The 26,882-nt window shown below is 35.7% G+C and overlaps 1 protein-coding gene, 1 non-coding gene and 1 pseudogene across 3 annotated transcripts; 2 read left to right on the forward strand and 1 right to left on the reverse strand.

Annotated features, from left to right (window-relative positions):
• The first annotated feature begins 298 nt into the window (after window positions 1-298).
• LOC131654303 (small nucleolar RNA R71) lies at window positions 299-405 on the forward strand. Its single transcript, XR_009299344.1, has one exon. It is a non-coding gene; the product is annotated as a small nucleolar RNA R71 (small nucleolar RNA).
• Window positions 406-8,758: 8,353 nt separating this feature from the next.
• LOC131646101 (UPF0481 protein At3g47200-like) lies at window positions 8,759-10,444 on the reverse strand. 2 transcript variants are annotated; one of them, XM_058916253.1, is made up of 2 exons: window positions 10,360-10,444; window positions 8,759-10,107 (listed from the first exon to the last, which is right to left on the reverse strand). In XM_058916253.1, the coding sequence occupies exon 2, from the start codon at window positions 10,091-10,093 to the stop codon at window positions 8,798-8,800; it is 1,296 nt and encodes a 431-aa protein (XP_058772236.1). In that variant the 5' UTR covers window positions 10,094-10,107; window positions 10,360-10,444; the 3' UTR covers window positions 8,759-8,797. The 2 variants fall into 2 exon arrangements, with proteins under 2 accessions (XP_058772236.1, XP_058772237.1); XM_058916254.1 differs by having other exon boundaries at window positions 8,759-10,097; window positions 10,360-10,440.
• A 7,167-nt stretch (window positions 10,445-17,611) lies between these two features.
• On the forward strand, window positions 17,612-20,209 carry LOC131648917 (probable mannitol dehydrogenase; annotated as a pseudogene).
• Window positions 20,210-26,882: the final 6,673 nt, after the last annotated feature.

Consider the following 26,882-nt stretch of genomic DNA (forward strand, 5'->3'; position numbering starts at 1 on the left):
GGCAGCGGTGGCTGAAGGAGTGATGGTTAAGTTCTCGATCTTTTGAGTTAGAGCGTCTACTTTAGCGTTAACGCGGTCTATACCACTTATTTCGTACATTCCTCCTTTGGTTTGGGCTTTCTCTAGAGCGGCTCGTTCTCCACCCCATTGGTAATGGTTTTGTGCCATGTTCTCTATGAGTTTGTATGCTTCATCATGGGGTTTGTCCATTAATGCTCCGCCAGCAGCGGCATCTATAGTCATTTTAGTGTTATATAAGAGACCACCATAGAAAGTATGGATGATCAGCCATGGTTCGAGTCCATGATGAGGGCATATTCTAAGCATGTCCTTGTAACGTTCCCAAGCTTCGAAGAGTGATTCGTTATCTTTCTGGGTAAATCCGTTGATTTGACCTCTAAGCATAGCAGTTTTGCTAGGCGGAAAGTATCTAGCTAAGAATACTCTCTTCAATTCGTCCCACGTAGTTATGGAATTGGAAGGCAGGGATTGAAGCCACGCTCTCGCTCTATCTCTCAAGGAGAAAGGGAAAAGGCGTAATCGAATAGCTTCGGAACTAACGTTGTTGGCTTTGATAGTGTCGGCGTATTGCACGAACACAGATAAATGGAGATTGGGGTCGTCTACAGGGCTTCCAAAGAATTGATTCTGTTGAACAGCTTGGACCAACGAAGGTTTGAGTTCGAAATTGTTTGCCTCAATCGCAGGTGGTGCGATACTCGAATGCGGTTCAGCGCGCGAAGGAGCGGCATAGTCTCTAAGAGGACGAATAGCAGCCATCTCTAACTTCGGGGTGATTTGATTAATTTGATCAGTAAAAATCAATTCCTGATTAATCGGAATTTCTGCTACTTCGGGAAGATTGCGAGCTCGACGTTTGACGTTAATGAAACGTTCGATCTCGTTAATTCGTTGTATTAAATCTCCTCCTTGTGAACGAGTATTTGGCATACAATCGTTCAGAAAGAAAGGGAAGAATTGTCCTAGTCTCTACGGTGTAACAGTGAGTTACGATATCGACTTAAATACTCCCCGGCAACGGCGCCAAAAACTTGATCGCGACTTTACGTGTCTATAAATCTGATAACTGCAAGTGCACAGTCGTGTCGTGTAGTTTTAAAAGATATCGAATCCACAGGGACTATGAATCGATCTACCGTTATCTAAGGTTACTATGTAAAGCTAGGAGTACTAAAATTTCGATTGTTCCTAAGGGAAAGTGATTGTGAGAAAATAAAGAATAATAATAAAAGACAGGTATCAGTATGTATTTCGTTTAACTAAAGGTAATCCGAAGGTCCATTGGCTTTTGCATAATTAAATTAAAAATCTTTACTAATTCCATTGATTAAAAATCCTCGTCTCAAACTTTCGCTCTGTTGATTCAGACTACTATCCTAATCCTAATGTACGCTTTCGCCATCCCATTAGATTTTAGAAGAGCTTTTTGGAAACAATGTAATTAATAAAATGCCTATTTTACGAGGTTGTTATCTATTTAAATCTCCTAATCTCAAACATTCGCTCTGTTGACTCGGAGCAAGCTAATAACCCTAACGTAAGCTTTTGCCATCCCGCTCGAGTGTAAAAACAATTTTTGAAAATAAATAAGTTCCAATTAGTTTTAATACGCTTTCGCCATCCTTAAAACTAATGTCCTATGTCTACTATCTGGTTAAAGATCTCAAACTTTCGCTCTATTGATTTTAACCTTTGACCGTCCTAACCCCTCAAACTTTCGCTCTATTGGTTTTAAGACTTACTAATTAAATTAGACATATAAACCAAAAATAAGTGATAATTAATAAAACATAATTAAGCCAATTTATTTCGGATCCTTACGGTTAACTTACTTTACACACCGACACCTTTAGTAATTTAGCCAGACATATTAATACGATTAAACATGCATAAATCGGTTCGGTTCATAATAATAAGCATATTAAATGGCATATAATATATCATGCAAACAAATATGAATAAGACGGTAAATAAAAACCTGAATTAAATAAATGGTAACTGGATCTTCAAGTACTGAACTTCCACCACAGGTTGGCTGGATCGTTCTTCGGAATTTAAGTGGCAGAAAATAAAAACAAGGAAATAAAAGCGATAAATCTAACGTAAGGCTAGATCTATAAAAAGTTCACAACAATTTCCAGTGTAGAAATCGTTGTGAGAAAATAAACGGTTGGATGAAAGCAGAATAAAGAAAAGCGGTTCGCGGTACAATTTCGGCAGCACTTCGTTGGCAGGAAATCGGACAGATTGAAGTGAAGTGGCTGGCTCTATTTATAGGCGAGGCTTTGAAGTTGCTTTGCGTGAAAAGAGGAGCTTCCAACAGACTTGGACTTGGAGACGTGCGTCTCCGCTTTTTTGGGGACTTCGTTGAAGACTTGAGACGTGCGTCTCAATTGGAGAGAATGTAGGGGACTGGAGACGTGCGTCTCCCTTTTGCTGACGTGTCCATTGAGACGTGGAGACGTGCGTCTCCACTTGCTTGTATGGTTTGGGCTGCTTTCCTTCGTGGGCTGGATTGCTTCATTGGGTCTTTGGGTCTCTTTCAGCAGACTTGGGCCTTATTTGCACTCTCTTTTTACTTCAGCACCCATTCTTCATCATTTAGGCATAAATAGAGGTCGTTTTAGCTCCATTTCGTCTCCTTTTCACAAATAGTCATAATAAGAGTGTAAAACCTGAAACAAAGCAAATACTCGCGTAATATCATAATAAATTAACATAATAAACGGAAAATGCTATAAATATCTATGGATTTTAAGCTAAATATACGATATAAAATCGTGTTATCAGTTGTAAAACATATGATCCACGGACATTGTAGCGTACTCAATCAAAGATCTCCATGTATGAAAGATGGCCAATGTAAAAAAAGGTATCCCAAACAATTTTGCGATGAAACACGTCAAGGCACTGACTCATATCTAGAGTATAGGAAAAGGTTTGACGAACCTATATCTATAGGTAGAGATAGGTCTATTGATAATAGATGGGTGGTTCCTTATAAACCTTGGTTACTGTTAAAATATGACTGTCACATCAATGTAGAGGTTTGCAGTAGTATTAAAAGTATCAAGTATCTATTCAAATATGTGTACAAGGGCCCTGATCGTGTGCCTATGGAGGTTCACAAAGGATCATACATGGACGAAGTCCAGCAATATTTTGATGCGAGATGGATTTGTGCTCACGAGGAAATATGGAGAGTTTTTCGATTCACTCTTTACCGATTATATCCTTCTGTTGAAAGACTACAGATCTACTTTCCTGACCGCCAACAAGTGCGCTTTTATGAACATCGAAGAATTGCAGACGTCTTAAATAATGAACGCAACTCCAAAACAATGCTCACACAATTCTTTACGCTAAATCATAGAGATCTGGAGGCAAGGAATTATCTGTATAGAGAGATACCAGAGCACTACTGTTGGAACAATAGGGGCAAGGAATGGCATCGCAGGCGATCAACGAGAAAAGTTATTGGAAGAATCTATACAGTATCACCTTCGGAGGGGGATAAGTTCTACTTGCGATTATTGTTATCTCATGTCATAGGTCCAACCAGTTGGGAATATCTTCTTACAAATAACGGCATTCCATTTAATACATTTAAAAAGTCAACTGAGGACCGAGGATTTTTGGAGACTGATCATAGTATTCGTGATTGTTTGGTTGAGGCTGCGGATCTCCGAATTCCATATGCTTTAAGGATGTTGTTCGTGACGATTCTAATATTTTGTGAACCTACTGATGTTAGAAGTTTTTTACACATATGACACAGGATTATCAAGCAATGAACAATGGTGTGGAATCAGTCTTGACTGATATGTTGTTGAAGGATTTGAATGAACTCTTAGGCCAACATGGCAAAAAAATTGAAGATTATGATCTCCCATAATTATCCCCTGATACAATAGAGGAGAATTTAAACCCAGGTGTCATATAAGAGGAGTTAGTGGTTGATATCCCAAATGAAGATATTGAATCTGTTGCTAAATTAAATAATGACTAGATGATTGCGTTCAAAACCATCATGAATGTCATTGATCAAAAATACAGTGGGGTATTTTTTGTTGATGGCCCAGGCGAAACAGGTAAAACATTCCTTTATCGAACATTAATGGCAACTTTATGAAATAGAGGAGAAAGTGTCTTGGCAACTGCATCATATGGCATAGCTGCAACACTGTTACCCGATGGTAGGACTGCACACTCTCGATTTAAGATACCTATCGAGATGCAACCGGGTTCCATCTGTGGTATTCAAAAGCAAAAAGATATTGCAAACCTCATTAGAGTGGCAGCTGCAATAATTTGGGATGAGGCCCCAATGATAAACAAAAATTGTTTAGAAGCCTTAAATCGATCATTTCAAGATATTTGTAGCAACAATGCTCCATTTGGTGGAAAGGTTATGATCATGGGGGGAGATTTTCGTCAAGTTCTTCCTGTTGTAAAGAAAGGTACTAAGGCATAAATGATTTCGGCGTGTATTGTTCAGTCTTATTTTGTACTAAGTAGAAAGCAGTTTCCTGTGCGACTAAGTTTTGCAATTACAATAAATAAAGCACAAGGACAAACCATTCTAAATATTGGAATATATCTTCCACGACATGTTTTCAGTCATGGACAATTATATGTGGCTTTATCCTGAGGTGTCTCACAGACTACGACCAGAGTTTTGATCAGGGAGGGAAAATTACAGGGAGAAGATGGTGAATATACAAAAAATGTAGTCTTTAAACAAATTCTTTTATCGCATCCGCAGGTATTCACTAACTACAATATAAAAATTCATTACACGTTAATTCGTATATTTGTTACAATAAATACGATTGAATATTATGTATTTTTTACTAATGACTAACTCTAAAATTATCCTTTGATTTAGTATACAGGCAAGCTAAAATATAGTGAAATCTTCCAATTATGTAAGGAATTGAGACAGAACAATGTTGAACCTCACTGCAATACAAAAGTGTGTTATACCGAAACATTTTTCTAATGTCATTGTATTATGTCAATTGGGTCATTGCTCGTCTCACTATTATTGTGCACTAAATTTTAGATGGGACACTTTAAAGATAAATGGAACACATGGAAGGACGAACTAACTATTTCTTCCATCGACAAACCCGACAACAAGGTGTATTTACATGTTTATGCAAAGTAAATGTGAAAAAATTATTTGTTGCATTTTTCATCACCATTTCACTAATACTTTTATCATCCTTATTAAAACAGATAAAACATTTACAAATTTACTCTCTCGGTTAGAGCTCCACCGTGATAACAGATAAAACACAACTTTGGAAAATGGTGAAAAGAGAAATATTATCTCAAAGGATAGAGAGGTTTTTATATTATTCATTTATAACTTTTTAGCCCTAACATATTATTGGAGACATTGATTTATTGTTTATTTATTGGTTCATCTGTGGATATAAAACCATGTATATTATTTAAGTTAATTGTTTAACTTTTTTTTAGCAGGAATCCATGTAATTAAAGCATAGAAAAGAGTTGTTGTTCTACCAAATCTACACTAAAACAATCTATCTCTATTCTTCAGGTATTACATTATTTATATTTTATACTATACCAAATTATACTTTACGAGTAATATGTTTTAAATGTATTTGTTTGTTGATCATATATTTCGTGATGTATTTGTAGTTTTTTTAAAACTCAAGACTTCATTGATAAAGGGGTGTATGAAGAATTAATTCGACTATTTTCAAAGTATGAAAAATATTATATTACACTAATTACTATTAATACTACACTATCTTTTTCTCTAAAAGATTATAATGTGAAAGTCTTACATTTTTACTCATTAATGTGGAAATCAATTGCAGGGAAAAATATAATTCTTCCCATAAAGATTTCATGTTCGTCCTTCCTCATAAAGAGCGTCATTGATTACACACGATAAATTGTGCAATGTATGCACCGGTCTTTGAATACAATTTAATGCATGTGTTTGTTTCCCATTTTCAAAGTGTAATAATATTATTAGCATGTTTATAGATCATACATTCAATGATATCTTAAATATGTTTACTTCTACTAATACTGTCTATATATGAATTATTTTTAGCAGAACGTATAACTCAAACTTCGGAAGAGACATATGTGTTATTGAATTAGTGTCCTAAGGTCATCTAGGAAAAAGATAGGGCTCATAACACAATTTTAAACGAAGCCATTTATGTTGTGTCTAACTATTAATTTTTTTAAATGTGTCGTACAACAGAAATACCTCCTTAAAAGATGTACACATATTTATTTTTCTCTGCTATGCACATTAAAAAAGCGGGCAGACACGGGAGTGCCCGTCTGAACGCTAGTGTGTGTGTGTGTGTATATATATATATATATATATATATATATATATATATATATATATATATATATATATATATATATATATATATATATATATATTTAATCATAATAATTTAGTTTAAAATAATATTAATATTAAAAAAATACTAATATTAATAAATTTTAAATAAGACCATGGTTGTTTAGCACACTACCCATGATTCAATTTTAAAACAATTGAAAAATAAAATTACATATAATTGTACCAAGGTAGCAGTATTTGAAATCAAATGAAAAAATGCTTTAAAATGTGTTCAAAGATCAAACAGACACCTAGTGGCTAAACTCATAGAACACACAGCCACCGAGCTACAATTGCAGTTGTGTTACTTGTTGCGCATTACATATACTATATAGATATTTTAGTTTATAGTTTCTAAAGCTCAAACTCATTTAATATGAGGCCCCCATTTTTATGAGGCCCTAGGCTGTGGGCCTGCTTGCCCTGGCCTAAGGCCGGCCTTATATATATATATATATATATATATATATATATATATATATATATATATATATATATAAATTCTTTTTGATCTCAACTCACAAATGAATAATGTAGACTTTTCGGAGACTAGAGCAGCCGTAGTGAAATATTTAACAACTAAATATAAAATCGAATCTATTTAATCCCAAAATTTTAAATTCTTCTCAACTCAAAACAATTTTTTTTTCTCAAGAACAATTGGTATTGAACTGAAAACTAATATTGCATGCGAAATTGCTGTAGTTTTTTTTTTTCTTTTTATAAATATTTTGAGAATTTCTCTCTCAACCCCATGACCCTCTTACGCACCATCGAATTGACCATTTTTTCCCCGTGCTTCCGTAGATGGATCTCCGGAAGCACTCTTTTTTTATTTAACGTTGTTCTATTCCGTAGATGCACCTACGAAAGCCTTCTGTATATGCATCTACGGAATAAACCCACACCCAGAAAACCAAAGCAGAAGAAAAACAGAAGCATTTGTAAACATAAAAGACATTTCATTGATTAACTGATATTACACCGAAATTTCAATGTCGCAAGTATATTTTTCGGTTGAACAAAATTCAAGGACATGTCTTTAATAGTTGCCTTCTCAACCGGATTGAGCCGACATGCCACCAGATGACCTTGTAATTTTGCGTACAAATCATGGTTAAAACCACAAACAACAGAGCATCTCCACTTCGTGCTAGCCAACATGTAACAACAGATTTTAAATGGACACTCGCATTTTTTAGTGCCCATGTCGTCTCTTTTAAAATTCTTTAGAGGAGGATGGTATTTTCCGCTTCTTTCACACAATATTGTTACAAACGGGTTTCTTCTTGCCGTACCATTATTCGATCTTCCTATCACCACACCAAAACCAAGACTAGTTGCGTTCCTACGAATCCATGTTAGCATGCTTTCACAATCATCAAAGTCTTGCTTGCTACGAAAGTCACCTCCGACATCTACCACATTTGCGACTACCCCATCGATACTCGTAGCTACATCGACTAAAGTAGATAATTCTCTTGAAATATTATCGGGGTGCATCATACCTATTTTTAAAAAATCACACAGAATTACAAGATGCCGGGAAAAAACTGCTGGGACTATTCTGTAGATGCATCTACGGAAGTGTTCATCTTTAACACGTTCCGTAGATGGATCTACGGAAGCAACGTAACTTTTTTACAGATAAATTCATTTACAATGTGAAGAATGTAGTGGTTGAAAGTGATTATTTACCTGAAATTCAGACTCTTCTTGCTCCCTTTGATTTGTTGCACCAAAAACTTTGAGTGTTCGAGTGAAATAAGGTATTGATGATGTAGGGTTTTTAGGGTGAGTAGTATGATGAGTTTGGAGAAATGGAACAATGGTGGAGTGATCATGCTGGTTCAAACTATATCAGACCCTTCTGTAGATGCATCTACGTAAGCTTCCTTTAACATATTTTAATGTGTATTTTTATCTCAGAAACACTAGTTTATTACCTTTCCGTAGATGCATCTACGGAAGGAATCAAATTTTTTTAAAATTTAAGGTGCTTCCGGATATAGATCTAGGGAAGCTAGGGACAAATGTGAAATTTTACATGGTGTGTAAGATAAAGATGGGGTGAGTTGAGAAACTTTCAATACTTTAATTGCTAAAATTTATATTGTTTTCATAACATGTGTGTAAAAAACGTAGAAAAATGAGAATTTGAAAATTGTATTTAAAGTTTGTTGTTATCTTTGATGTTTTCAGGATATAGAAAATTCTTAGATGGAAATACACACAATAGAAATACACACAATATAAAAAACAAACAATATATTAAAACGTAGAACTGAAATCCAACAAAAGAAAATATTTATTATCAACTTTGAATTCTCCATTACATTAAAAAAAAATTACACAATATTAGTTGTACCATTAGAGTGAGAGGATTGAACATATAGTCTGGATAAGAGTAAGCAAAAGCAGGAATACAGCAGCTACAGTTGATGCTATTTTCCATGGAGTGTTGAAGTACTCATGCACAAATATAGCCTTATACTTATTCATAGGGTTTTCATAGAAATCATTTAACCTTTTACATATAAACTTAAATCGTTCACAGAATCGAGGCAATGTAACATTTTTGCGTAGATTGTTAACCATTGTAGCCACTTCATTAGCATCACCCAGCCGATTCACAATAATTTTCTTATCCACCAAGATGCTCACATCTTTTTCTGTATTAATAAGTTGATCCAAGATAATAAAGTACTGAGAAACGAAACGATGTTTTAGACTTGAAATATCACATTCTTCATATGCTATTATATTCCTCATGTACGACTCTGTTGTATGATCGACATGTAAACATGGCATTTTCAACACACCCTTATCATCATAACTCATGTCAAGTAAAAGTTTACTTTCACTTACTTCAAATACTAATCCTGCTTCTGATAATTGACTCGCACTGTATACATGTTCAGATACATCTCCCATTTCTTCTGTTACAACATCCATTATCGACATAGGAATCAAAATGGTTCTTACCAGAGCTACAAAGTTATATGGAGGAATCGTCATTCTTGAAAAAGTTAAGTCACGGACTTTGGGGTCTATTGGTAGAAAATAGTGAGTAGAAATAGTAAGCACTGAATGAGGTAGACGAGTTAATTTGTATATATCTTCTAGAACAAAAAACGGTAGCTGATTTTCAAGGAGTGCTAAATCACGTTTAATGTCACTAAGTAACCAAGAATGTTGTAATATAGAGTCACCATATTCAATCCATTTTTCGCAATCATAAACCCTAAGAAAATGTTCAATTATGAAGCATGCATCAATTATAATGATTTTTAAGAAATCATCGCTGTTAAGGCTAATAGAACCTGCATAGCGACTTCTGATTCTGTTTTCCCACGACTCATTATCTTGAGATTGGAAAACAAAATTATCCAGAGAGAGCTTAGTTCTATCTAGAAATTCTCTGAGATAGATGAGTTTGAGTTTTTCCATTTGGTGCACAACGTTGTCACCACTTGAACCATTTGGCTTGTGAAAAGGACCAATAGAAATAACTCGAGGTGTATAAGCTTCTGGATCAGTTTGACGAATTCGATGTGGTACTTTATATATGCTGCTAGGTTTATGGAATCCAAAAAATTCTCCAGGTCGCGCTCCTTTAAGCTCATTCTTCAGTTGACTCACATAACCATTTGGGTTTGCCTCCATTTTCCTAAAATAAACTATAAGTTGTTTTTATCAACTATCTTGAAGGGTTAACGAAAATGAATTATAAAAACAGATTATAAATTCTTTCAAACAAATTCTATCAATACCAAATTAGTTACATTACATACATTATAGTGAAAACAAATCAGTACCAAAATAATTCAAATATTATTGTTAAAACGCATTACATTTCATTCATTAACACTAACCCGACAAAATAGTAATATCATAGGTAGGAAAGGAAACTTTAGAGTAGAACTTTTTACCTTACAGCTTGACACCCAAATATGAACACCGGCTTATCTTGATATCTCTCCACAACTCTTCAGAATATGCTTCAACAACCCATATCTCAATTAGATAATGTAAACTAATAACCAATACAATATAAATACTACAACATGAGACCAAAAGGCATGAACAAATCGATACTTGGGTCTCAAACATTTCATAGGTATCGATTCCTCTAGAAGCTTGTTTAGTATATATAACTATTCCTAAAAGCAATAAAAGTAAAGTAAAAAGTAAATATTTAAATAAGTAAACTTGAAACTTGTTTCTCAACTTTAGCTGACCTGACCTGAGATGCAAGTAAGAATATCTGCTGATGTCCCTCAACATATTCAGGGTCTATGTTTCTAACTCTGACGCTGCAATTTTCACCATTGTACATTACAAACGTATGTTAAATTGAGTCTTGTTCACACTTCAGTAAACAACATTTACTATAAAGGACAAAAATAATCCTAGAAATAATCATGTACTAGGTTTAAACGGGTTTGATACAACATATAAGTTATAAATTAAAAAATTTAAATAATATTTGACTAGGATACGAGTCATACGACATATAGAGAATATTGAGATGTTTAAGCAGTGCTTATATTGCCAAATAAATTTGAGATTAATTTTAATTTATAATGGATTTATTATAAATAAACAAATTGACGTTACAAAAAAAAGGAATGGAAAATGAGAATATGTCTTGCCTTGTATATTGGAAATGATTTTGGAAGATATCTCATAAACTTATATTTGATTAAAATTGGTTATAGAATTTTGAGAACTGTTGGGAGAATAGAGAGCTTATGGATTCGGAATCATTTGCTGCGCTAAACAATTTAATTTCTCCTTATCAACTAAAGTGTAATGTTGCGTGTGAGATATTGGATCAAACTCTAGTATGGTCGAAGGGTAGTTTTTTGGTTCGATAGTTCGACGGGATTAAGCATGAAGTCGAAGGTTGTTCACATGTTGGTGTCGAAGTGTGCATGCTGTAGTCGAAGATGGATCTAGCATGCAGGTGTCGAAGATGCTAGGGTTGTTAGCATGTTAAATTAGGTTTTAGTGTTTAAACCCTAATCTGTTAAGTTGGCTTGTTTATTAAGTTAGCTTGTGTAATGGGCCTTGTGGAAAAAGCCCATTAGTTAGTATGTTAGGTTTTATTATAAATAGCATACTAATGTAACACCCCAAATTCTACCCAAAATTATAATTAAAAATCAGAGTATAAATTCCAAACAAGTTCATTTGAGGTATCACATATTCGTCATTTCAAAAACAATTACGGCTTATTTGCCTTCATATAGATACATAGCATAGGAATTTAAAACGGACAATTAAATCATTATTCAAAAATCACTTTGTTTCAAATTAAATAATTAACTCGCAGCGGAATCATCAAACTTCATAAATATTCAAATCAAGTCGTAGCATCTTTGCACGGTAACTTTAAGTTACAATTTAAACCAAAACAATATAAAATTCAGCAAAAGAAATAACAATTAAAACAATCGTTTTATCCCCCCGAGTGCTACGTATCAGAGCAAGACACCAACTCGACTAACAGCAACTAAAGACTTCAGAAAATCACTTCAAAACTTCCACCGCTATCTTGAGTACCTGTCCGTTTCCCACGGTAAGGGAAACATCATTCAGAAGGGTGAGATATCGAAAAATATAAACAAAAGTATGATAATTAATATATTAGATCAGATCATACGATTATCACCACTTCCAAACAACAATTATAATAACAACTTTAGCAACAATTTACTATAACAATTATAACCACCATCAGCAACAACAATTATCACGTTAATTAAAATAATTATTTCACAACTCAAACCAACACAATTTATATCAACAACGACTCATGACAACATTAACTTCACAACGACTCAAATGCGACACACTATGCACATGTATGTGGTACCCAAGGCTTCAGCCCCCATCGCTAATTGCCAGTTAAACCGAGGCATCAAGGCATAAGCCTTCGTCACTAAATTGCCAATCCAGGCCATCGCCAAAAATGCATATGTATATGAATGCAACAAACACATACAACAACAACATCATCGTCACAAAAAGGCATAAGCCTATATCGTCGCTATACCAATAAATAGGGTATACATCGTCACTGAAACATCCTGCAACTTCGCATAAATCAACCATAATATACACATCGCTGAGAAATCACAAAGAAAATAACAACACAACGTACTCATCATAACTACCTCTACAATTTTCAATTAATTTCGAATAACTAAATTTACCGCTAAATCTACTAATTCAGTACTATATTTATTTTCTACACTACTAATAATACTACTATGGCTCTACTACTCATCATACTGTTTCTTCTAATGCCACTAGCTCTACACTAGTATATTATCTCTGTGATTTATTAAATCTCTTTTATTTATTTACTTACTAAACAATAGTTCTCTGTTAAATAATGAATTCACTAAGTTACTACTACCAGATTAGCTACACCATCAATATATATATATCTCTGTTACTTATATACTAGTTCTGCAACTTATTAAATTCCCAAGACTACAACCTATAAATGATATAGACTGAACAAGGTTCTATTGACACTCAAAAGATTACATCATGTTTTAATTCAACTAAATCTCAAAGGTAACTTATTAATAATTCTCCAAGGTTATCACGTGAATCAAAAGAAAACCACACCATTATTTTAGAAATCAAAAGTGATCCCTTTAATCATTGTCATAATAATAATAATCTTTAATTAATAAAGTAGCTTCTAAAATAGTGCGATTCATGAATACTGTGCACATTAATTTGTCACTAGCAATAGTAATTAGTATGATCTCTAAGTAATCCACTCACAAAATAATCTAGGTCCACGTTGAATTTCCAAAGGAATTATATTTTCTAGCTACCATGATCATCAGCATATTATGGTGCCACTCGACACCCACCTAACTAATGTGCCCCTCGGCACTTAACCTTTGTGCCCCTCAACAATGTACCGTGTGCCCGTCGGCAAACTCCCTCCACCATCCTTGCCGATCGGCAGACTCCCATTCACAGTTTTACAACTCAAACTAATACCACATATAGTCAACACAGCAACATAGATTTTCTTTTTAAAGACACAACAAATTCTTACCGATACAATAATAATACAGTACCACAAATTTCATAGCAATTTCATACAATTTAATCCCCACATACTAATCATCATATTCCCGGTTATATAATTCGAACCCCACCCTTACCTTGTATATGGAGATCACCTCTAATATCCGATCGAGTCCCTAATTTTTGGTTTCGGCTTGCACTTCTCGTATCCTCTCTTCCAAACCCTTGTGCTCTAACTTTTGTTCTTCTTTTCTTTTCTACGTAAAAACCTAATTTGTTTCACTACTACTACTACTTATATAACATCTAATATTCTGTTAATAATTCAAATAATTTCACTTTGGGCCAACTAATTCACACAGACAACACAACATTCAGCCCAATTAAAATTTATTTTATTAAAACTCCCTATTTACTTATCACCTCATATTTTACGGTCTAATTTTATTTGCTCTGAATATTCCCAAAATAATACTCGACACTCTAATAATATTTCTAATACTAAAAATATTAAAAATCTCTATTAATTGTCGATCCTCTATCCCGAACTAATACAGACTAAATCGTCCCAAAACTCGAAAAATTCCATAAACACTCCAAACATCTAAATTAAGAGAATAATCAAATTTCTGGGCGTTACAATACTAGTCTCTCATCATTGTACACAGCAAATCCTAATTTAGGGTAAATTAGGTTATTTGTTATTCTTGTAAACTTGTAATCTTGTGTTCTAAGAGAAAGTAAAATAATAGCAGTTATAACTAATTCTTGTGTTCTTCTTCTTCCTTGTTCTTTATTCTTCCCTTGTTTTATACTCTATTCTTGACATTGAATTCACAACAAATTGGTGCGGTGAGCATGGAGAAGATGCCTTCAACAAAGTATGAGATTGAAAAGTTTACCAGAGAGAATGATTTCGGTCTGTGGCGCTTGAAGATGAAAGCCCTACTGGTTCAGCAGGGTTGTTTGGAAGCATTGAAGGGAGAGGCAGCCGTGAATGTTGAATTAACGGAAGCGGAGAAGACGACTATGATCGAGAAAGTACGCAGCGCAATTTTGTTGAGCCTTGGTGATAAGGTTCTCAGACAGGTATCAAAGGAGACAACAACATCAAGGTTATGGGTGAAACTTGAAAGTTTGTATATGACCAAATCGCTGGTAAATCGATTCTACCTGAAGCAAGCTTTGTATTCATTCAAGATGATTGAAGACAAAGTGTTAGCTGAGCAGTTGGATATGTTCAATAAGCTGATTCTTGATCTTGAAAATATTGATGTGAAGATCGATGAAAAAGATCAAGCGCTGTTACTATTGTGTGCTTTGCCTCAATCACATGCTCACTTCAAAGAAACTCTCATGTATGGAAGGGAGTCCCTGACCTTTGAAGAAGTTTAATCAGCCTTGTATTCTAAGGACTTGAACGAATGAAAGGAGCATAAACCTTCGACTGTTGGTGAAGGTTTGGTCGTTAAGGGAAAATTCTTGCGAAAAGATGGTAAGTTCGACAAGAAGAAAGGCAAAAGTCAGCCAAAGTCTTACAGTGGCGAAGCATCTAGCATTTGATGATATCATTGTAAGAAGGAGGGTCACATAAGAAAGGTGTGCCATGAACACCTGAAAGATCATGGAGGTAAGGATAATGGCAATGCAACCAGTGTTCAAGATGATTTTGAATCATCTGATGTCCTTGTGGTTTCGAGCAGTGACTCTAGGAAGGAGTGGATTACGGATTCAGGTTGCACTTGGCACATGACTCCAAACAAAGACTTGTTCGATGAATTATGTGATCAAGATGGTGGATCAGTACTGCTGGGAAACAACAAAGCTTGCAAGATTGTAGGTGTTAGAGTTATGAGATTCAAGCTCCATGATGAGTCAATAAGGTTGTTGACTGAAGTATGGTATGTTCCTGATTTGAAGAGAAATCTACATTCTCTTGGTGAATTCGACAAGAAAGGATATGTTTTCTGAGAAAAAAGTATCCTAAGAGTCATGAAGGGGTCGAAGGAAGTCTTGAGAGGCGTGAAGAAACAAGGCTTGTATATCCTAGAGGCTGAAGTTGTAAGTGGTTCGACAAATGTTGCATCCACGAAACCGTTGTCGAAGATAGAAATCTGGCACATGATATTGGGCCATGTCAGTGAAAGGGGTCTTGTCAAATTAGGGAAACAAAACTTGCTTGGGGGAGACAAAGTCGAAAAGCTGAAATTTTGTGAACCCTGTGTACTTGGAAAATCTTGCAGAGTGAAGTTCAACAAAGGCAAACAAAGAACACATGGATCCCTTGATTACATCCATGCTGATCTTTGGGGACCTGCAAGGTGTGCATCACATTCTGGAGCAAGGTATTTCCTATCTATAGTAGATGATTATTCTAGAAAATTATGGGTATTCATCCAGAAGACTAAGGATGAAACTTTTGAGAATTTCAAAAGTTTGAAGACTCTGGTTAAAAATCAGACTCGCAGAAAGGTCAAGAGGTTGAGAACCGATAATGGCCTTGAATTTTGCAATGAGGCGTTCGAGAGTTTTTGTGCTGCCTCTGGTATTGCAAGGAACAGAACTACTACAGGTACTCCACAGCAAAATGGTTTGACTGAAAGGTTTAATCGAACTATTTTGGAGAGAGTCAAATGCATGTTGACTAGTGCTAGAATAAAAAAGGTGTTTTGGGCTGAGGTTGTTTCGACAGAAACATATATGATAAACAGATGTCCTTCGACAGCGTTAGATATGAAGATACCTGAAGAAGTTTGGTCGGGACATCCACCAGATCTCGACAAACTGAGAGTATTTGGTTGCGTAGCCTGTGCTCACATTAGGCAAGACAAGGTCGAACCTAGAGTTCTGAAATGCATGTTCATGGGATACCCTGAAGGAGTCAAAGCTTATAGGCTATGGTGCCTAGATCCAGTTTACAGGAGGTGTATCACCAGTCGATATGTAGTTTTCAATGAAGCTGAGATGGATTTCAAGAAAACTGATGATGATGATGGTCGAAGTGCAGAAGAGATGGAACAGGTAGAGATTCCTGTTGAGGTGCAGCAAGTTGATGCTGAATTGCATATCCCTGATGAAGTTGAAGAAGAAGCAGAAGATGCTGAGGAAGAGGAAAATGTGGATGACTATTTATTGTCGAGAGATAGGTCGAGAAGAGTCATCAAGCCACCTCAGAGATTTTGGTATGCAGATCTGATAGCTTATGCCTTAATCTCTACAAGTGAGGTTCTAGACGAAGAACTTAGAGACTATAAGGAATTTATGAGGAGTCGAAATAAGACTGAATGACTGAAGGCCATGGATGATGAGATGAAATCTCTTCATGATAACCATACTTGGGAACTGATCAAGAAACCTGCTAGGGCAAGGTTAGTCAGTTGTAAATGGATTTTCAAAGTTAAGAAAGGAATCAAAGGAGTGACGTAAAAAAGATACAAGGCAAGGTTGGTCGCAAGGGGTTTCACTCAGAAAGAAGGGGTCGACTTCAATGATGTGTTTTCTCCTGTTGTGAAGCATAGGTCCATTCGAATGTTGCTTGCCATGGTGGCACAATTCGACCTTGAACTGGAACAGATGGATGTGAAGACTGCGTTCTTGTATGGTAATCTAGATGAAACGATCCTGATGAGGCATCTTGAAGGATATGTCGAAAAAGAGAAGGAAGATTATGTGTGCAAGCGAAAGAGATCTTTATATGGACTGAAACAATCTCCTCGACAGTGGAATAGGAGATTCGACAAGTTCATGGCACACATAAGTTTCATTAGAAGTCAGTTCGACCACTGGGTTTACTTCAGACCTGGTAATTCATTTGTTATTTTGTTGCTTTATGTGGATGATATTCTCATAGCAAGCAACAATGTCGAAGATGTAATGAGGGTGAAGGCTGAACTCAACAAGGAGTTCGATATGAAGGATCTGGGAGCTGCTTCCAGGATTCTTGGAATTGACATTCGAAGAGATAGAAAGAAGTCGAAGTTATGCTTATCTCAAGAGGCATATCAACGAAAGATTTTCGAAAAGTTTGGTATGTCGAAATCGAAGCCAGTTGTGACTCCGACAAACCCTAAATTCAAGCTGAGTATTGATCACTGTCCCCATACTGATGTCGAAAGAGCCTATATGAATAACATCACATATTCTAATATAACTGGTTCTTTGATGTATGATATGGTCTGTACTAGACCCGACATAGCATATGCAGTAAGTCTTGTACGCAGGTATATGGCGAATCCTGGAAAGGCTCACTGGCAAGGATTGCAGTGGATTTTAAGGTACATAAATAGGTCTCTGAATAGGGTCCTAATTTATGGTGGAACCTTGGGTGAAGATAGTAAAGCAGTAATCGGAGGATATGTCGACTCTGATTATGCAGGTTGTATGGATTCCAGAAAATCTATTTCTGGATATGTTTTCATTATGTTTGGCACAACAATTAGTTGGAAAGCAACACTTCAGAAGGTTGTTGCTTTATCAACCACTGGAGTGGAGTATATTTCCTTATTTGAAGCTGTGAAAGAAGCATTGTGGCTTGAAGGTTTTGCAAAGGAGATGAAACTTCAAGGTCGAGGTATCACTGTTAAATGTGACAGTCAAAGTGCAATACACCTGTCGAAGAATTCAGCCTATCATGAGCGAACTAAGCACATTGATGTGAGGCTGCATTTCATCAGAGAAGTAATCGAGCGTGGAGAAGTCCAAGTGCTGAAGGTTTCAACTGAAGACAATGTTGCTGATATAATCACCAAGACATTATCAAGTTGCAAGTTTTTCCACTGTATGCAGTTGATAAAGCTGCATGAAGAAATTTAGTTTGTTCCCTTGATGTTGTATAGTTAGGTCCAAGGTATAGATTTGTGAGATATTGGATCAAACTCTAGTAAGGTCGAAGGGTAGCTTCTTGGTTCGAAAGTTCGACAGGATTAAGCATGAAGTTGAAGGTTGTTCACATACTGGTGTCGAAGTGTGCATGCTGTAGTCGAAGATGGGGCTAGCATGCAGGTGTCGAAGATGCTACGGTTGTTAGCATGTTAAATTAGGTTTTAGTGTTTAAACCCTAATTTGTTAAGTTGGCTTGTTTATTAAGTTAGCTTGTGTAATGGGCCTTGTGGAAAAAGCCCATTAGTTAATATGTTAGGTTTTATTATAAATATCATACTAGTCTCTCATCATTGTACACAGCAAATCCTATTTTAGGGTAAATTAGGTTATTTGTTATTCTTGTAAACTTGTAATCTTGTGTTCTAAGAGAAAGTAAAAGAATAGCAGTTATAACCAATTCTTGTGTTCTTCTTCTTCCTTGTTCTTTATTCTTCCCTTGTTTTACACTCTGTTCTTGACATTGAATTCACAACATTGCGAATACTTGGGAATGGCGGCTTGATTCCTCTAAGGTTTTTTCGGTTCGTTCCTACTATGCCCTACTGAGCCGGCAATTCCATTTATCCACTTGTTCCCAGGTATGATTTTAACTTTTTTTATTACCATTGTAATTAGGAAAATGGTAGCATATAATTTCTCATTTTGGTTGTAATTGATCTAATAAATACAGGCATGAGCTTGTAGGTTTAGTAACTGAGGTGGGAAGCAAAGTAGAGAAGTTCAAAGTTGGAGACAAAGTAGGTGTGGGATTTATGGTTGATTCATGTCGATCATGTCGAAATTGCGAAGATTGTCTTGAGAGTTACTGCCCCCGATTTACAGCCACATCTAGTGCCAAGTATCATGATGGAACCATCACACATGGAGGATAATCCGACTCAATGGTTGTTGATGAACACTTTGCGATTCGCATTCTTGATAGTTTATCTCTCGAGGTTGCTGCTCCTCTCCTTTGTGCTGGAATCCCAGTGTATAGTCCTCTTAGATATTTTGGACTAGACAAGCCTGGTATGAATATAGGTGTTGTTGGTCTTGGTGGACTTGGTCATATGATTGTGAAATTCGCCAAAGCTTTTGGTGCTAATGTCACAGTAATTAGTACTTCGCCTAACAAAGAAAAGAAGCAATAGAACACTTAGGAGCTGACACATTTCTGATAAGCCACAACCCAAATCAAATGAAGGTACAATACAATATGTTACTTGTTAATTGTGAAATGTGTAATCGAAAAAATTAATATTAATATTATAGATGATTTTGTAGGCTGCAATGGGTAGTTTGGATGGTATTATTGACACAGTTTCATCAAATCATCCTCTCTTACCACTGATTGGTTTATTGAAATCTCATGGAAAAGTTTTAATAGTTGGTGTAGTAGTAAAGCCTCTAGAGCTTCTTGTATATGCTTTACTTGGAGGTAAGCATATGAAAAACATTTCATGTATGATAGGATGGCTGAGGATAAAATGCTAGTTTTGCTCACCGTGTAAATTTCACATTGTTTGAAAGGAGAAAATTAGTAGCTGGGAGTAATATTGGAGAGATAAAGTAGACTCAAGAAATGATTCATTTTTCTGCCAAACACGATGTGAAACCTGATATTGAGATTGTTCCGATTGATTATGTTAACACAGCAATGGAGTGTCTCGCTAAAGCAGATGTGAAATATCGATTTGTGATTGATGTTGGAAACACATTGAAACCAAGCTCCTAATCTTTGCATGATTTATTCGTAGGATGTTTCAAGGGTGGACAATTAATAACAAAATGTATGACTTTCATTACCACTTGCCAAAGATATTTTAGATTTCCATCTTTATTATGTTGTTGTGATGAGTAATATTCCTGGAATGTTTTTGTTCTTACGGTTCATCATGTTATTTTTTTAATCAAGAATATTGGCTTTTAAGAGTGTAAGTTTCAACCAAATGCATCGTATAAAGGGTTGTTGGTTTCATAGAATTCATTTTTTACTAGCGTCATTTTTAAAAAGGAGATGCATTATGGGTATTAACCCTGTTATGCATTTGGCGAACAAATGGGGTTTGATTAGTTTTGGTTAGTTTCCTACTATACTTGAGATGCTAATTCCAAAAGTCTTGGGTTTTTTTTGTTAGAAGCCTTATTTGTGATGTGTTTGCTAAGAAGAGGATGTTTTTGGCTCAACGTAACTCCCTGCAAGTGAGTTGGCTTTCAGGGAAGACGAAACTCGTTATCGTCTATTCTTTGTTTATAACTTCTACTACAAAAAAAATATGAGATGTAGGTAGGAGAAGTTGCCGTGAGGTAAATTACCTCACAAAATATATGGCATTGTTGGAAGTTAACCTCTAGCAAAGCAGAAAAAAATTACAAGGGGACATTTCTTATAAAAATAAAAGGTTTAATTAGTATTGAAGTCTTTTAAATTAAATCAGATTTTACTTGAATTCGTTATCTAATAAATGTTATATATTAATCCTTTCCAATTTAATTCTTCCCGTTAAATTGTGACTGCGAGAAAAAAATGTTAACCGTTGGTGGTGTGGCATGACAATAAGGCTTTACTTACATCAGTGACTCAACATATTCCTATATTATTGTTGTAGGCTTCATTTTTTCTTTCATGCGTTTTCTAAATGAAATGTTTAAATTACAAGGGGACATTTCTTATAAAAATAAAAGGTTTAATTAGTATTGAAGTCTTTTAAATTAAATCAGATTTTACATGAGTTCGTTATCTAATAAATGTTATATATTAATCCTTTCCAATTTAATTCTTCCCGTTAAATTGTGACTGTGAGAAAAAAAACGTTAACCGTTGGTGATGTGGCATGACAATAAGGCTTTACTTACATCAGTGACTCAACATATCCCTATATTATTGTTGTAGGCTTCATTTTTTCTTTCATGCGTTTTCTAAATGATGTTAGGGTTACTTTTCATCTTCTTCTTTAGTCCTTCGAAATTTCTTCAAGATTCCTCTTCATCCAAACCACCATCTTCAAAATTTCTGCTAAAATGTTAATGAATTCCAACACCTATTTGTCATACACCAAATTTGTCCCACCCCTTTACTTTTATCTGGCTTATACTTCCCGTTTCATTTGCATAACTCCATTAGGGCATTTGCATGACTTTGCATTCATTCATTAAATAAAACATATAAAAGCATGGAATCAAGGATCATGGAGAAAACTGGGGACTTACATAGGTGTGGCACAAGCTTTTTTATTTCCTCAAAAGGATGCTTGATGTTTGATCAGAAGATAATGATTGGTTCAGTCCTTGAAAAAGCACTTGATCAGAGGGTTTCTATTCACATGGAATGTCTTGACTTAGGGTTTATTTCCCTAGGCGCTTGGTGGTCTTAGTATGGCTGAGAATGCCTAGTGGTTCAATTGGAGATGTTATTGATATATTGACGGAAAAGACACGTGGTGATTATTTGCAAAGTTGTTGACTAATAGTGAGAGCTAACCAAGGGAGGTTGACTTTTTTACTATACTAATGTTGATCTATATCTTTGGTTACCATTCCACTTGGGTGGTTTTACTCAAATTTGCAAAGATGGAAGGAGATTGAATTAACTACTCGAGGGACAAAGGTTTCTCACAAAGTCCAAGTGTCATGGCTTCAAGTTTCATTACATCATCATGCCATTAATGCCGTTTCAAAAAGAGATATGCAATTTGGGGAATAAAGTTTGTTTTGAATACTTGGAGTTCTACTTTTGAGTCCAAGAGTTAACATGATGGAAGGCGTGGACATGTTCATATGAAGTTAGTAGTAGAACAAAGACATTTCAAGTGCAAACCATCATTACCATTACATCAATATCATTACACTATGGAACCATTTAAACCAAAACAAATCCATAAACCATAAAAACCTCTAACACAGTTTCATGACAGTATGCCAAAATCAATACAAATTCACCATAAACTCACATGAAACAATCCATACAATTCACACCAAAAGCCATTATTTAATTCCATTACAATTTCCATATGTATTCACTACATGTTTCAAGACCACCCACTTTAAAACCCAATTTCAATTTGTTAGAACAAGATTTGTTCTGATCAATATTCTCAGTTTTGATGATAACAAGCATATGAAATTTGTATGAGATAATGTGGTACTCTAATACTATGCAATTTCCATTTCAGGAATTATACAAAGAGTATGCCCAAAATCAGCGCAAGAAGCACTGACTCAGAAGGTTCAGCATGCAACATCAGAACATGGTCTGGCAAGACATCAGAAGATGGTCAAGCAGAATCAGAACATGGGTCTATGGAAGCATCAGAAGAACTTGAGATTAGAAGCAGAAGCACTGAAGTTCTCATGGTATCACGCTCAGAAGCACTTCAAGGTCAGAAGACAAGAAGATGCTCTGCACCAAGCTGTTTGACTCTGATGATATTCAAACGTTGTTTACACAAACATCAGATCAGAAGCAAGTACTAGACTGGCAGGCTACGCTGACTGACAAAAGGAACGTTAGAAGCTATTAAAGGCAATGTCAGTAGACACAGCAAAAACAAGGCTCGAGGTAGTTGACAAAAGAGTGAAACATTAAATGCAATGCTGTACGGAATACGCAAAGCATTAAATGCTCCCAACAGTCATCTTCTCAAACGCCTATAAATATGAAGTTCTGATGAGAAGCTAAGTTACGAATTCTATATACAAGACTTTATGCAAAAACGCTGAAACTCTATTCAATTCAAAAGCTCTCAAACTTCATCAAACTCACTACATTGCTGTTGTAATATCTTAGTGAGATTTAAGCTTAAACTTAAGAGAAAATCACAGTTGTGATAATAGCTTTATTAGAAGCATTGTAACTCTTAAAATAATTTTTTTACATTAAGTTGTAAGAACTAGAGTGATCAGGTTGTTTGATCAGTATACTCTAGAAAGTCTTAGAGGGTATCTAAGAAGATTGTTCCTAGAGTGATCAGGTTATGATCAGTAGACTCTAGAAGACTTAGCAGTTGGCTAAGTGGAAAACCATTGTAATCTCGTGTGATTAGTGGATTAAATCCTCAGGTGAGGTAAATCACTCCAAGGGGGTGGACTGGAGTAGTTTAGTTAACAACGAACCAGGATAAAATTCATTGTGCAAATTGTTTTTATCTTACAAGTTTTAAAGCTACACTTATTCAAACCCCCCATTTCTAAGTGTTTTTTTATCCTTCAATTGGCATCAGAGTGCCGGTTCTAAGGTGCAAGCACTTAACCGTGTTTAGAAAAGATTCAGGAAGAGAAAAACACTAAGTCAAGATGGTTGAGACTCCACCACCTTCATCTACATCTACATCTGGCTCAGCTGAGCAATACAATGGAAATGGTAACAATGGTTATACTAGACCACCAGTATTTGATGGTGAAAACTTTGAATACTGGAAAGATAAACTTGAAAGTTACTTCCTTGGTCTAGATGGTGACTTATGGGATCTTCTGATGGATGGTTACAAACATCCAGTGAACGCTACTGGCGTAAGGCTTACAAGACAAGAAATGAATGATGATCAAAAGAAGCTTTTCAAAAATCATCATAAATGTAGGACTGTTTATTTGAATGCTATCTCTCATGCTGAGTATGAGAAGATATCTAACAGGGAAACTGCCTATGATATATATGAGTCATTGAAAATGACCCATGAAGGAAATGCTCAAGTCAAGGAGACCAAAGCTCTTGCTCTAATCCAGAAATATGAAGCCTTCAAGATGGAGGATGATGAAAATATTGAGAAGATGTTTTCAAGATTTCAAACGCTAACTGCTGGATTAAAAGTTCTGGACAAAGGCTACACCAAGGCTGATCATGCAAAGAAGATCATCAGAACTTGCCCAGAAGATGGGGTCCAATGGTGACTGCATTCAAGATTGCAAAGAATCTGAATGAGGTTTCTTTGGAAGAGCTAATCAGTGCATTGAGAAGCCATGAGATAGAGCTGGATGCAAATGAGCCTCAAAAGAAAGGTAAGTCTATTGCATTAAAATCTAATATTAAAAAATGCACTAACGCTTTTCAGGCTGAAGAAGTAGATTCTGAAGAATCAGAATCAGAAGAAGAAGAAGATGAACTGTCCATGATCTCCAGAAGGATAAACCAACTCTGGAAGAGCAAGCATTGGAAGTTCAAAAGCTTCAGAAGTTCAAAGAAGTTTGAACGAGGAGAATCTTCTGGTGGCAGAAGATCTGACAAGAAAAAGGTCGTCTGCTATGAGTGCAATGAGCCTGGACACTTCAAGAATGAATGTCCAAAACTTCAGAAGGAGAATTCCAAGAAAAAATTTCATAAGAAGAAAGGTCTTATGGCAACATGGGATGATTCTGAATCAGAATCAGAATCACACATCTGAAGGAAAGCAAGCAAACCTTGCACTGATGGCCACAGTAGATGATGGATCAGAATCTACATCAGAATCAGATTCTGAGGAGGTATTTTCTGAACTATCTAGAGAAGAGTTAGTTTCCAATTTAACAAAACTTCTGGAACTCAAGGCTCATCTTAGTATCAAATACAAAAAGCTGAAAAAGCAATTTGAATTTGAAACTAAGAAGCTGGAAGTGGAAAATTCTGAACTGAAGGAAAAAGTTTTAAAATTATCCAAAGATATTGGATCTCCTTCTGAATCAGAAAAATCCATTCCTAGCCTCAATCATATTCTGAAAGAATATGACTCGAGCTTCAGAAAGTTCCTATCTAGAAGTATTGGTAGAAGTCATCTTGCTTCTATGATATATAGTGTGTCTGGAAACAAAAGGTTTGGTTTTGGCTATGAGGGTGATACCTCACATAAATTTGAACCTGTTGATGATTTGAAAATCACATACAAGCCATTGTATGATCAGTTCAAATATGGCCACTCACATGATATCAAGCTCACCTCACATGCACAAAGTTTTCACACTACACACACCAAGAAGCATGTGACACAACCTAAAAATTATCATGCTGGCAAACCTAAAGAATATCATGCTGTTCCTCCTGTTACTTATAATGCCAAACCCAAGTTCAATCAGAACTTGAGGAAAACTAACAAGAAAGGACCCAAGAAATTGTGGGTACCTAAGGAGAAGATAATTTCTGTTGCAGATATCCTTAGCAGCAAAGAAGACAAAGCACAAAATGTCATGGTACCTGGACTCTGGGTGCTCGTGACACATGACGGGAAGAAGGTCTATGTTCCAAGACCTGGTGCTTAAGTCTGGTGGAGAAGTCAAGTTTGGAGGAGATCAGAAGGGCAAGATTATTGGCTCTGGAACCATAAGTATTGGTAACTCTCCTTCCATAATTAATGTACTTCTTGTAGAAGGATTATCGCATAACCTATTGTAAATAAGTCAATTAAGTGACAATGGTTATGACATAATCTTCAATCAAAAGTCTTGCAAGGCTGTAAGTCAGAAGGATGGCTCAATCCTATTTACAGGCAAGAGAAAGAACAACATTTATAAGATTGATCTTTCTGATCTTGAGAAGCAGAAGGTTACTTGTCTTATGTCTGTTTCTGAAGAGCAGTGGGTCTGGCACATAAGATTAGGACATGCTAGTTTGAGAAAGATTTCTCAGATTAACAAACTAAATCTGGTCAGAGGACTCCCAAATCTGAAATACAAATCAGATGCTCTTTGTGAAGCATGTCAGAAAGGCAACTTCTCCAAACCTGCATTCAAATCTAAGAATGTTGTCTCTTCCTCAAGGCCGTTAGAACTTCTGTACATTGATGTGTTTGGACCAGTCAATACAGCATCTGTCAGAGGGAAGAAATATGGATTAGTCATCGTAGATGATTATAGCCGCTGGACATGGGTAAAGTTCTTAAAACACAAGGATGAGTCTCATTTAGTGTTCTTTGAATTCTGCACTCAGATCCAATCTAAGAAGGAGTGCAAAATCATAAAGGTCAGAAGTGATCATGGTGGTGAATTTGAGAACAGATTCTTTGAGGAGTTCTTCAAAGAAAATGGTATTGCACATGATTTCTCTTGCCCTAGAACTCCACAGCAAAATGGAGTTGTAGAGCGAAAGAATAGGACTCTGCAAGAAATGGCCAGAACCATGATCAAAGAGACCAATATGGCTAAGCACTTCTGGGCAGAAGCAATAAACACTGCATGTTATATTCAGAATAGAATCTCTATAAGACCTATTCTAAATAAGACTCCTTATGAATTGTGGAAGAACAGAAAGCCCACATTTCATATTTTCATCCTTTTGGATGTGTGTGTTTTATTCTGAATACTAAAGATCATCTTGGTAAGTTTGATTCTAAGGCACAAAAATGTTTTCTTCTTGGATATTCTGAACGCTCTAAAGGCTACAGAGTATACAATACTGAAACATTGGTTGTAGAAGAATCAATCAATATCATATTTGATGATAAGCTTGGTCTTGAAAAGCCAAAGCAGTTTGAGAATTTTGCAGATATAGATATTGACATATCAGAAGCTGTAGAACCAAGAAGCAAAGCTCCAGAAGCTGAATGTCTCAGAAGCAAAGAATCAGAAGATA

This window comes from Vicia villosa, linkage group LG2, assembly GCF_029867415.1.
Source record: "Vicia villosa cultivar HV-30 ecotype Madison, WI linkage group LG2, Vvil1.0, whole genome shotgun sequence".
Classification (NCBI taxonomy): Eukaryota; Viridiplantae; Streptophyta; class Magnoliopsida; order Fabales; family Fabaceae; genus Vicia; species Vicia villosa.